Genomic DNA, 13,909 nt, shown 5'->3' with positions numbered 1-13,909 from the left:
AGTTTTCTATTATTGAATGACAAACTACCCAGAACCTTATTGTCTTAAAATAGTAACATTCTATTTAGCCCATGGTTCTGCTCACAATTCTGATGCAGACAAAACAGAACTGTTCTGGGCTGGTCTAGTTCATGGTCATGTAAATATGGATCACAAAGGTCTAGTTGATCTTAGGGGAAATAATTTGTATGTTTTACAGTAGTGTGGCTAATATCTTCATGGGTGAAGAACTTGGGGGCTATGTGTCCCTCACCATTTTGTATGACAGATAAGTTAAATCACAAAACAAAAGATTCACAAAGCAGTGAGAGTAAGCTTCAATTTTTAATAGATTTCTTGTACTACATTCACTAAAGTCACACTTACCAATGCAAGATAAATAACCAAGACAAGGGTCAATGCAGAACATGACTAATATGTGAGTGAAAATAAGAAAAGCCAAAAAATATAATAAAAAAGAACAAAAATGTAACGAGAGTAGATATAAAGAAGACTCTTTAAAAGATAGTTCTCAGAACTCTAATATACTTTACAACCTAAAGACAGAGAGCATTATATTATCAAAGACTCCTTTCCAATGAATTGCCCAGCCCAAGATATTTTATAAAAATTTACCAAAAAACCCACAGCTAATATCATACTCAATGGTGAAAGATTGAAAGCTTTTCCTCTAAGATCGGGAACAACACAACCTTGTCCCCATCACCACTCATATTCAACATTGTACTAAAAGCCCTAACTTGAGCAGTCAGGCAAGAAAAATAAATAAAAGGTAATTTGAATCAGAAAGGAAGAAGCAAAATTATCTGTTTGCAGATGACACGATCTTACATATAGAAAATCTAAGACTCCAACAAAAAACTGTTAGCACTAATTAATGAATTTACTAAAGTTATAGGAGGCAATATTCAGTTGCATTTCTATAAACTAAAAATAAAACAGCTGAAAAATAAATGAGAAAAATATTTTTCCCATTTACAATAGCACCAAAAACAATAAAATACTTAAGAACAAATTTTAACCAAGGTAGTGAAAGATCTGGAAAAATTAAAGTATGAGCAACATTAAGGAAAACATAAATAAATGGAAAGATATTCTATGTTCATGGACTGTAAGAGTTAATATTGTTAAAATGTTTATACCAGCCAAAGCAATATATACGTTCAATGAAATACTCATTAAGATTCCAATGGCGACTTCTGGCCAAGATGAAGGCATAGACAGACACACTGCATCTCCCTCCACAACTAAGAAGGAATACAGCTACCTCAAAACTAGAAACAACCAGAAGTTCCAGAAAATGAAACTGCATGGAAGTCCAGCAAAAAAAAAAAAAAAAAAAAAAAGATATAAAGAAGAAACACTCATCCAGACAGGTAGGAGGGGCGGCACCAGGGCGGAGAGGACACCGTGTGATGGCAGCAGCAACTGTGGCAGCATCGGCAAGCTAGCAGAAAGTGCAGTCACATTTTAAAAAGTCAGGAAGGACACTTGGGGAGCGTTCCCAGCTCCTCACCGGACCTTGCAGATCACGGTCCCAGCATCAGAGAAAATCAAGCCTCATTGCTTCTGACTATGCAAACCAGTGGGGGTTGGGGTGGAGGCAGAAACTGCCAGTCTTGCAGCAGAGTCCCCTTGTTTAAAGGGCTCCGACGGTCCTAGAACTCTGCAGATCCATCCACTCTGGGAATGACAGCCAGGGCAGCAGCTAGAGGGGCATCAGTCCCATGCAGAAGTGGGAGAGGTGCCTGGAAAAGGGGCGAGTGCTGGGCAGGCAGCATTGTTCCCTCTCGGACCCCTCCCCCACATACAGCACCACAATGTGGTGAAAGAGGTCACCCTGTACTGATGAATCCCTAAGGCTCCACCCCTTACAACATAGCAGGAGTGACAGCTCTACCAGGGATGCAGAGGCAAACAAACACAGGAGCCTGTCAGAATGAGGGGACAGAGAAGTATGGCGCAAAAGGGGGAACAGATCAAGTTCCCAGTGGGAGAACAAAGCGACAAGGAGATAGCAAACCTAACAGACACAGAGTTCAAAATACTGGTGATAAAGATGCTCACAGGCTTGACAGATATGCTTGAGTATGGCAAATGCATAAGAGAAGAAATGAAGGCTATGCTAAATGAAACGAAGGAAAATCCATGCAAAACCAATGGTGAAGGGAAGGAAACTGGGGTTCAAGTCAATGATTTGGAACATAAGGAAGAAAAAAACAGTCAACCAGTGCAGAATAAGGAAGCAAGAATTGAAAAAAAAAATGAGGAGGTGCTTAGGAACCTCTGGGACAACATTAAACATGCCAACATTCAAATCATAGGGGTGCCAGGAGGAGAAGAGGAAGAGCAAGAAATTGAAAACTTGTGTGAAGAAATAATGGAAGAAAACTTCCCACATTTTGTGAAGGAGGTGGACATACAGGTATGGAAGCACAGAGGGTCCTGGGTGAGCTGGACCCAGAGGGGACCACACAAGGATGCATCATGACTGAGATTCCAAAGGTGAAAGATAAAGACAGAGTCCTGGGGGCAGCAAGACAGGTGAAGAGTTGCCTACAGGGGGGTGCCTATAAGACTATCAGCTGATTTCTCTGAGGACACTTTGTAGGCAGGAAGGGACTAGCAAGCAGTATTCTATGTGATGAAAGGCAACCTGAAACCAGGATTATTCTATCCAGCAAGGCTATTATTTGGAATGGAAGGGCAGATGAAGTGCTTCCCAGACAAGGTAATGTTAATAGAGTTCATCATCACCAAGCCATTATTATATAAAATGTCAAAGGGACTTACTTAAGAAAAAGAAGATCAAAACTATGAACACTAAAATGACAACAAACTCACAACTATCAACAACTGAATCTAAAAAATAAAAACAAAATCCAACTATGCAAGCCAGAATAGGAACAGAGTCATAGATACGGGGATCATTTAGAGGGTTATCAACTGGGAGGGGGGAAGGGAAGAAATGGGAATATGTTGCAGGGATTAAGAAGCAGAATTGGTTGGTACAAAATAGACAGGGGGAAGTTAAGAATAATATAGGAAAGGGTGAAGCCAAAGAACTTATATGCATGACTCATGGGTATGAACTAAGGGAGGTGAGATTGCTGTAGGGAAGGGGGTACTGGGCAGATGGGAACAAAGGGGAAAAAATTGGAACTACTGTAACAACATAATCAATAAAATATACTTAAAAAATAAATAAATAAAAGCTGACTGAGTTTACATTGATTAAAGTGGGCAGCAAAATATATTACCATGATTTTATTTGTACTTCAAAAGCAGGACATTCTAAGACCTAATAAACTTAGGCATTACTTGCAAAAAAAAAAAAAAAAAAAAAAGAAAAAGAAAGAAAGATTCCAATGGCTTTTTTTTTTTTTACAGAAATAAAAACAAATTCTAAAACTTATTTGAAATCATAAAAGACTCTGAATTGTGAAAGCAAAGCTGAGAAAGAAGATAAAAGCTGAAGACATACACATCCCAATTTCAACTATATTATAAAGCAATACTAATTGAAACAGTGTAATACTGGCATACAAACACATAGACCAATGGAACATAATTGATATCCCAGAAATAAACATAGTCAACAAAGTTCTGACAAGGAAGCCAACAATACTCGATGGAGAAAAGGTAATCCTGTCAGTAAGTGGTACTGGGAAAACTGAATATTCACATGCAAAAGAATGCAATTGAGTCCCTGTCTTACATCATTCACAAAAATTACCTTTAAATAAATTAAAGACAAATATAAGACCTGAAACCATAAAATTCCTAGGAGAAAACACAGAAACAAAACTCTTTGATATTGATCTTGGCAATAATTTGATGAATATGATACCCAAAGCATAAGCAACTAAAGCAAAAATAAATAACTGGAACTACATCAAACTAAAAAGTTGCACAGAAAAAGAAATGTTCAGCAAAACAAATAGGAAACTTACAGAATGGGAGAAAGTATTTAAAAACCATATATTTGATAAGGGGTTGCTATTCAATATATGTAAGAAATTCATCCAACTGAATAGCAAAAAATGAAATCAAATAATCCGATTAAAAATGATCTGAGGACCTAAATAGATATTTTTCCAAAGAAGTTATAGAATGGCCATGAGGTGCATGAAACCATGCTCAACGTCTCTAATTATCAGGGAGTTGATATAAAAACCAAAATGAAATATCACTCCAGACTTGTTACAATGGTTATTATCAAATAGACAAGAGATAAGCATTGTCATAGATATGGAGAAAAGGGAAGCATTGTACATTGTTGGTGGGTGCATAAATTGGTGTAGTCACTATGAAAAAATAACTATAGATGTTCCTCAAAAAATTAAAAATAGATCTGCCATAATATCCAGCAATTAACCTTCTGGGTATAAATCCAAAGGAAATGAAATCACTATTGCTAAAAGATCTGCACTCCCAAGTTCATTGCAGTGTTATTAACAATAGCTAAGGCATGGAAACAACCTAAGTGTTTATTAATGAATGAGTGAATAAAGAAGTTTTGGTATACATACACAGTGTAATATAAACCAGCCATAAAAAAGAAGGCAATCCTGTCATTTGCCACAACACGGATTAACCTTGAGGGCATTATGCTATGTAAAATAAATGAAACAGGAGGACAAATACTACGATCTCACTTATATGTGATATCTTAAAAAAAAAAAAAAAAAGCCAAACTCACAGAAACAGAGAGAAGAAAGTTGGTTTTCATGAACGAGGTATGTGGGTGATAGAAATGGGTGAAGGTAGTCAAAAGGTACAAACTTCAAGTTATAAAATAAGTAAGTTCTGGAGGTGTAATGTACAACATGGTGGCTATATTTAACAATATTGTGGAGTATATTTGAAAGTTACTAAGAGTACTTCTAAAAGTTCTCACCACAGACACACAATTATAACCATATGAGATGTTGGATGTTTTAACCAATCTTATTTTGGTGATCATTTCACATTATATTAATATATTAAATCATTACTTTGTACACCTTAAATTTGCACTATATTATATGTCAATTATAACTCAATAAATAATGCCAACAACAATAAAACAAATTAAATAATTTGGCTAAAATTAACAACAAAAGTGCAAAACCTGTATGAGAAACATTGGTAAACACTCTAGAAGACACAAAAAATGATTTTTAGAAGTGAAAAGAAAGTATATTTTTGCAGCAGAGACTCACTAAAAATGCCAGTTTAAACAAAACATTTGCACTTAACTTTAATAAAAATACAATAATTTTTTCTCTTCTCAGTGGCTAGTTAAGAGTACAGTAAGTCCTCACTTAACATTATCAGTAGGTTATTAGAAACTCTGACTTTAATTGCAATGATGTATAATAAAACCAATTTTTCCATAGGCTAGTTGATATAAATAAGAGTTCAATGCATATTTCTGGTCACAAAAACATCACAAATCTTGTAAATGAAAATCCAAAATGCTTCTAATATTAAACATTTAAATAAATGTGAGCTATACATACAGTTAAGAAAGATTAATATAAACAAATAAGGTAATTATTTCCAAACTACATTCAGCCAGGGTCATGGTGGCTAGAGCTCATCCCAGCAGCTCAGGGCACAGAGCAGAAATATACCCTGGACAGGAGACCACTTCATCACAGGATGCACTCATACACACACCCATGTAACTTACAGTGGGACAATTAAGACATGCCAATTCACCTATGTGCAGGTCTTTTGGACGTGGGAAAGTAGCTGGAGAAAGCCCATGCAGGCAAGGGGAGAATGTGCAGACAGTGGCCCCTGCTGGAACTGTATACATTTTTTTCTCATCAGCTTTAGCACAGAACAACACCTAATGAAACAACATTATTCAAGGATCTGCTGTATTTCTAAATTTCTGTGGCAATGTAAACAAGCAAGAGAGGCCACGAACACCCGGGTCTTACATGCTCTTCCTTTGTAAAAGGCAAGAGCAAAGGTCTGCAAATTCAGGACCATACACTCTTCTATGAGAATGCAGACAGTTTGCACCAAAATATTCAAAAGATTTTTAACTTGCAAAATAAACTGTGTCAAGTTAAAAGGATGTCACAGCAGTATCCTCAGGAAAGATAGATGGGAGAATGCTCATAGGACAGCCCAGATCACCAGCAAAGGGTGGGAGAAAGTTGTGCGGCCCTGTTTCTTTCTCTGCCTTGTCATGACTTCTAAAATTAAAACCTGGAAGTTATGGAGTGGCTTCTTCCTGGGAATATAAGCTTTTTATGTAGTAGATTAAATATTTTTAGGTTCTTATCTTGTTCAATTACATATTTTGTGAGCTCAGCAATTATTTAATCTTTCTGAGTTTCTGATGCATTGTGTCTGAAACGTAGATAATGATTGTTCTTGGATGTTTGGGGTGTGGGTTAGCAATAATACCTGCAATGTACCTATCAAAGTGCTTGATACCAAGTAGATGTGTAATTAGAGTGTCTATTTATTAATAATAAGGATGGTACAGTTAGCACAGGCATTAATTAGCTACAGAATCATGGAATAGAGCACTAGACCAGAGATTCTTGATGGATCAAAAAATGAACATGAATGACAATGTAATCATGTCACTTTTGCAATTTAAATAATTAGAGGATGAATTAAAAAACCAACAAAAAACAGGAGTGAAAAAAAATGAAAGCTATGTTATTAGTTTTCAGGAGTTATTCTGTTACAATAATAAGTATCTGGAAAAGTCTGGAAAGTGGTTTCGTTAGAGAAGGATCCAAGAGATTGATAGATATGTTAGCTACAGTGGTACATACATTTGATAAAACAAATCACACTGTATACTTTATATACTTTTTTAGCCATAGGTCAATTAACTCAATAATGAAAAGAGAGATAACACTATCCATCAATATCATGGTTATAATTTTTAAAAAATTCCAAGTGTTGACAAGAATGGAGAACAACTGGAATTCTAGTGAATGACTGGTAGGGTTATTAATTGGTTCACCTGGAAAATTAGACTTTAGCAGTACCTACTAAAGCTAAATAAATATATGCTATGACCTAGCAATTTCACTTTTATGAATACAGTATTCCCTCACTTATCACGGGTATTACATTCTAGACGTCCCCCCCACCCCGCCCGCAATAGGTGAAAATCCACGAAGTAGGAACCTTACATTTATTTTAGTATTTATATATATTTTAAGGCTTTATAAACCCTTCCCACACACTTATAAACCATTCCCAGTCCGTTATTAACCTTTCCCACTCCCTTATTAACCTTTTCCACACATTTATAAAAACTACTTATGTTCTTAAACATATTCTACGCTTAAACCTACGTAACTTTAACAACATACATATACAGTACAGCAAAATCCCGCGATACAGCAAAAAGTACATTATAAATAATTAAATATAATATTTTTAAAAATCCCATAATACAGTGAGGTCTCTATAAATGAACTGCGATATAGAGAAGGACTATTGTATACCCAATATTATGGCACATGTGTATTTACCAAAAGAAATGCACAAGATTGTTTATTGCAGTGTTTATCATAAATAGTTAACACCAAAATAGTCTAAATGTCCATCAACAGCAGAATTGATAAGTAAAATGTGGCTTAGTAATTGAATAGACTCTATATAACTAAGAGGATGAACTATACCTAAGTGTAACAGCTTGGAAAAATAAATTCCCAAGCATGATAATAAGTAAAAGTTGCAAAATATAAAAGAGTATATAATATGTCATTCATTTATACAAAGTCTAAAATCAGACAAAATTAATCGATGGTGTTAGAAGTCAAGAAAGTGTTCACTCTAAGATGGAGTCACAGGGGCTGGTATGAGGAAGAAAGAGAGGTTATGGGTTGTAATAATATTGTTTCTGGATTTGGGTGCTGCTTGCATGGGGGAGGTTCACATTGTTCAACTTCAATGAGCTGGAAATGTTTGATTTATGTTTTTCTTCAAAAGAAAGTACAGAAAGTTTAAGAACATCTCAGCACTGACTGCAAGAAAGCTGCATGTGACAAGGAATTAGAAGACTCATGATGGAAGATTAACAGAGAGATCTATGTTTTCCAGAAAAGGATGGGAGGTTGGGAATGGGGCTTAGAATGGGAGTGGAGCCCAGAAAAACTAACAGACAAAATCCTGGGCTCCAAAAGGAAGCCAGAGATCAAATATAAATGATGTTGTTAGTAATCTAGCCCAGTTCTAAGCAAGTGGGTTGGGGGAAAATATTTAGAGTCTTATTTTTTTCCCATGGGTTGGCAAAAGGTAGCATTAGTTCTAGGAAATCCATCTACCCTGGATGGAAAGAGAGCAACATAGAACCAACATGGTACTGCAGGTAAAAGGAGACTGCATTTGCCATGTGGCACCTACGTTAGCACTGGGCTTTCTGCTCTCCTGATCTGCAGAGCACTGGGAGAGACAGAGAAAGACTAGGAAACCAAGACATGGACAAAATGGGGTCATCCAAGTTGCCTTTCCTGTTTATCTATTTTCACTACAGTGTTCAAGCTCTTGCCTCCTTACAGCTGCAGCAAAGGCTAGTCCCAAATCTGACCCATGTTATCTGCATGTTGTACAGCATCTCAATCAGTTCAAGGTTGTGCGAGAGATTAGGCTCAATGCAATGTGAAGGTACCTGGCAGGACACGGGGCCTGGGTGAGATTTGTTAATAGATTTACTCCTGGAAATGAATAGCAACGGTTGTCATATTCTCAAGTGTGCCTGTTTTATTAGGTATTAGAAGCATTTTAAAAATCGAACTCATGATGATTTTCCTTTGCTTCATCCAGAAGGTTTAGGACCTCCCCCATGACAACTAAAATGGGATTTTTAACCAGTACAGGTAGATATGTCCTTGTTATTTCCTTACCTTTCCTTAAATACAGATATTTGGGGTGTTTCTTTACCACTGCTAATCATGTTATTTTTCTGGTCTCTTTCCCACAGAACTGAAGAACAGTCATTGAAATGGAAACTCCACTGAAATTTTACATTATTATATCTCCTGTGTTCAAAGATAATAAATACCAAATATAAGGTACCTATCCTATTTCAGTATCAGTTTACAGTTACCAGGTGTCCTTAATACTTTAAAAGGTGTAATTGAAAACAAAAGACAAATTGGATTATACCAGTTCTTCCTGACAATAGTACTTCACTTTGAAATAAAATATTTAATATTTGTTGTTCAAATAGGTTTAGTAACATGAGGAGCATGAAGGGTTTAAGTAAATAATACACTTAATTTCTCAACATGTGTGGTTTCTGAAACAGATTGTCTGTTGAAAATGAGAAGTTGGGAACATGCTTTTTCACACATTATATAATTTTCATGTCCTTGCCTGAGATTACATAGTTAGCAGGTAGAGCTTGAACCCAGAATCTCATGTACTTTTCAAGACCCTTCACAATCTCACTTTTTGTAATCCCCTTATTTAAAGCATCTAGGTTATTACTTTATTCAGTACCTCCAATTGTCAGTATGTGATACATATATGGAAAGTATGAATTATTATTGAACATATTTTGGATGTCTTAGAAAATAATCATGTGTCTAACATCTAATTTTACAGAAAAATATGTTTCTGAGGCATATAAAATTTGGAATTCAGATGTAATAGTTAAGTTGCATTATAAAGACTATTAAAACAGAATTTTACTTTCAAAATTCTAATTACCATATCTTCAAAAGTATATGCAAATTTTAATTCACTTACATATGTTTTATTTATGTGTGTGGTGTGTTCAACATCCTCCCTCTAGATCAATTCTATTAAGAAGTTTAAAAGTTTAAGTGATGGAAACTTGGGTGAGGAATATTCCAACATCAAGGAAAGAAAAAAAAATATGTATACAAATTCTACTTGTGAAAGATAAGATTAAAGTCAAGTTACAGTAAAAATATTCCTGCATCTATGGCTTGCCACAGGCCTTTGTGCTGTTTTTATCCATTCCTGAAGTGCATTTCTGCCAGGGAGCCTGTTGGCTCTCATCCTCACTGCCCGAGTGTCTTTGTTCGAACGCCCTTTTACTTGATACTTTTCCTGACCATCTTATTTAAAAGTGTAATTCTACTCCCAGAACAATCAGTTTTCTTACTCTACTCTACCACATATATTACACTTTAACATCCTATATATTTTGCATATCTATTTTATTTGTCATCTGTCTCCTTTTACTAGAATGTAAAATCTATAGGGATAGAATAGAGATTTTGATCTGCTTTGCTAATTGTTGTATTGCCAAGTACATAGGAAAGTTGTAGATACTGTGTTTTTGGTCAATAAATACTTTTTTATACAAAGAAAGTAAGAAAGAACGAAGGAAGGAAGGAAGGAAAGAAGGAAGGAAGGGAGGGAGGGAGGGAGGGAGGAAGGAAGAAAGGGAAGGAGGAGGGAACAAAGAAGGGAAAAAAGTGAAGGAAGAGAGGGAAAAAGGAAAAGAAACAAGAGGAAGGCCAAAAGTTGTGTAAAAGAGCAATATTTTGTGTAAGGAAGTACCATTGATAGCATCAACTATTAATTCATATCCCTGACACTACTGATAGATCTAGAAAAAAAACATGCAGGGAAGAAGAAAATAGAAAACTAAAGAAAAGAAGACTCATAAAGGACAGAAAGAGAAGTAAATAGCCAATCACAACTGGCCTTGACAGTTTGTATTATTTGCTTGATCCTCACAAGGAATCTGCAAGGCAAGGAAACTTGAGTCTTGCCAAAGGATACTGAAAAATTCAGTTGAAGACAGTACTAGCCTAAACACTCAGAGGAACCTAAGGATGGGCAGAGGAGGGCATAAACTCAAGTTTCCCAGAGTCAATTTTAGGCTTTTAAAGGTTTTCTGCAAAGAAAAGAATGAAGAATCAAAGAAGGAAAGTAAATCATGTATTGCTTCAAAATGTTTGACAAGGTATTTTTTGGCAATGTCATAATTTATCCTAGTAAAGGTACTTCTATTTCTATTTGAAGATTGATTTATGCATTGAGAAGCTATTTATTAAATAGGCACAAGATTATTTGCATTAATAGCATCTATATTAATACTACCATTTCATTTTTAAGAATTTATCTAAAGATAATGATCAAGGACTTGTATGAAGATATAGTAAGTATATTTCCTTCAGCTTGGCATATGCAGTGGGATAAAAACCTTTTGCTTTGTTAACAACAAGAATAAATAAGTTATCCAGAGTCATTAATAAGAGGACATTTTAGAGACTTACCTAGAACTTTGCTGTAGTACAAATTCCATTGTTCCCAGTAGGACTGAAATATATAGTCTTGCAGAGGATAAGATAGGGTATTTTTGACCCTTTCACCAAAGGTCATCTGGTCAGTGAGCTCTGACAAGGCTGCAGGTACATAGGAGGCAGGTGCAGGGATTTTCCCACATTGTCTCTCTACTGTTGATGCTGGAGAGAACCTCAATGTGTACATAAATGGAATTCCTAATTTCAGAGCAACCAGATCCCCACAGATTGTTACTGGGTCAGCTACCAGCACATCAAAACCACCTTTCTGAAGTCTTGACATTAACTTGGGGTTGTTTAATACTCCATCACAGATTTGTATATTAATTCGAAAGAAAGTATCTAGGAGTTTTCCTAGTTCTTTGTAGAAAGTCCAGAGTGTAAGAGGAGTTGGTCTATGGTGTACCCAGAGCATTATCATATGTTCAATTAAGGAATCTATATTGCTCTTCGTGAAGGAAACAGGTATCACCTCAAACTTCACAGAAGAATCAGGATTGGAGTTGATGAATAGAGTTGCTGATGAAGCCAGGACAGTCACATTGTGATTTCTTTGAGCCAACTCTTCTAGAATGATTTTAATATTTAACCAGTGGCTACCATCTGTTGGCCAAATTAGCACGTTCCCACTTTGAACAATTTCAGTCAGAGTCAAATTAAAAACCAGCAGAAAGACAAACTTCTTAGGCATGATGATACCTACTGTAGCTCTTTTCAGATGAAAATAAACTTCTAAGATATATTTAGATAAGTGTTTTTCAAATAAAATAATATTTAATGTAACAGCTATATTTGTTCATAGGTCAATTGATCTATAGATGAAAAGGAAAACAATGTAATTAAAATTCTTTTTGCATTGATATGATTACTTCAACAACAGAAATGAGATGTCATCTTTTAAAGAAAAAAAAGCTGGCAGGTTATAAGCCTGGTATCTGTGTACTCTAGGATAATAATTATGATTTATAAAATACGTCTCCAATTTAATATATCTTTTCAGAATTAGGTTAAACTAAAAGTAACACTTCTTATTGTTAAAACCACTTTGTCAAACATATAGTACCTTCAAGTTGTCTGTCTTTATTTTAAGATGTTTCTACATACAAAATGGATTAGCCATATAAAATTTTCACCAATTAGAATAGTCCTTGTACTTTGAATCCAATTTTTATTTTCATTCCAACCTGTTTATTTTAAAGGGAGAACTCCAAAGGGGAATAAAACAGATATAAAGGACTCAGAATCGTACTTAATAATATTTTGCATGTAACACTTGAAGAAGAATGTTTAGTTTATTCCTTTAAAATTCAGTTAGAATAAAATTTCTTAAAATATGAACAGTGCCATCATTTGAGTTGAGAATTGTTAAAACAACATTTTTGTATGGAAGTTCTTTCTTACATATTTTCCCCCCAAAGCCATGCCCCGACTTGAAGGTCTCTACTTCCTGTATGCTTCTTAAGCATTGCACAGGATTTAATTGTGCTGACTCATTACTCATTGCCGCTCAGATTTGGAGGTGGTGCCAGTGGCCGACCACAAGAGCCTGGAAACTCTCCTTCACACTGTTTTAGGAACATGACTAGTCAACACTTCTGTAACTTTAAAGTTTTAGCCTCACATCAATGCTTCAATTTTATTTGGATTCCTTGGCTGGCATTTAGTTATTGCTTTTGAATGCTTACATTTAGATAAACAGTTTTCCCTTTATTATTATTTTTTTTATATATAAACTGAGCATCTTTCTAGGACTTTCATTTTAGTCCCAGGTCTGCCATGAAATGCTTCGCAGCTTTTGTGGTTATCAACCTTAGGTGAGTTGCTCAGCTTTCTCATTACAAAAATGGAGGAGAATAGTGGGGCCTATTTCCTATAGTTGTGAGGCCTGAATGAAATAATGCACACAAGTTATTCAGAACAGCACCTGTGTGCAATAAATGTTAGCTGTATATGATATGGTAGGAAGAGAATCTTACTTGATCTCATCACCCCCTCTCAGTCCTCTCACTGAGGCACCTGAGCTTTGGTACCAAGGAGAAGCAGAGTTTGCCACCCTAAAATATGCTTATCCATTATTTTAAACTGGCTATTTTCAAGAAATGCAAGACTGAAGAAAAAAGTTTGACTTCCCTCTAATTGCTTAAAAGAATTTAGGTAGAAGACCTGTTCCAGGAAGGGAGATGTCACCACAGGCAACTATAGTTTAATATAACTAGTGTGTGATAGACAGGGAAGAACTTTGAAAGGCTCTTTTGATCAAAGACTTTCTGTATCTTATTGTTAAAGATGGCCCAGCACACATTTAGTTACCAAACATTTGCTTTTCTATCTCCATGTGAATTGCCTTCCTACCCCTTGAACAACATGGCATGTAAACCCATCTGCCTGATCTATCCTCTGTCTCATATTCTGTGGAAACTTCGTATGTACATACATAAAAATTTTGGTCATTTTCTGATGTTAATCTGTCTCATGTTAATTTGTTATTAGTTCAGCCAGAAGAACTTACATAGAAAGGAAGAAAATGTATTTTTCCACCCCCACAGTGCCGAAGTTCCCAAGCACGGCAGGTCCCTCCACAAGTTTCAGTCATGCTCAGCCTCTAGTACCAAAGTTCACAAATGACTAATTTTAGCAAATACACAAATATATATATG

At 35.6% G+C, this 13,909-nt stretch overlaps 1 protein-coding gene across 2 annotated transcripts in view; it reads right to left on the bottom strand.

The window, feature by feature from the left end:
- Nucleotides 1–11,943, bottom strand: part of LOC150020037 (UDP-glucuronosyltransferase 2A2) — a 43,154-nt gene extending 31,211 nt beyond the window's left edge. For both annotated transcript variants that reach the window (XM_090268135.1, XM_090268136.1), the window contains exon 1: nucleotides 11,226–11,943. In XM_090268135.1, the coding sequence (XP_090124261.1) occupies nucleotides 11,226–11,943 (718 nt within the window). The remainder of the gene's footprint in view (nucleotides 1–11,225) is intronic.
- Nucleotides 11,944–13,909: the final 1,966 nt, after the last annotated feature.

The sequence above is a fragment of the Furipterus horrens genome, unplaced genomic scaffold (assembly GCF_987537825.1).
Source record: "Furipterus horrens unplaced genomic scaffold, mFurHor1.1.pri manual_scaffold_2, whole genome shotgun sequence".
In the NCBI taxonomy this organism is placed as follows: Eukaryota; Metazoa; Chordata; class Mammalia; order Chiroptera; family Furipteridae; genus Furipterus; species Furipterus horrens.
The sequence above is the reverse complement of the archived record's forward strand: the minus strand, read 5'-3'. Positions and strand labels throughout refer to the sequence as shown.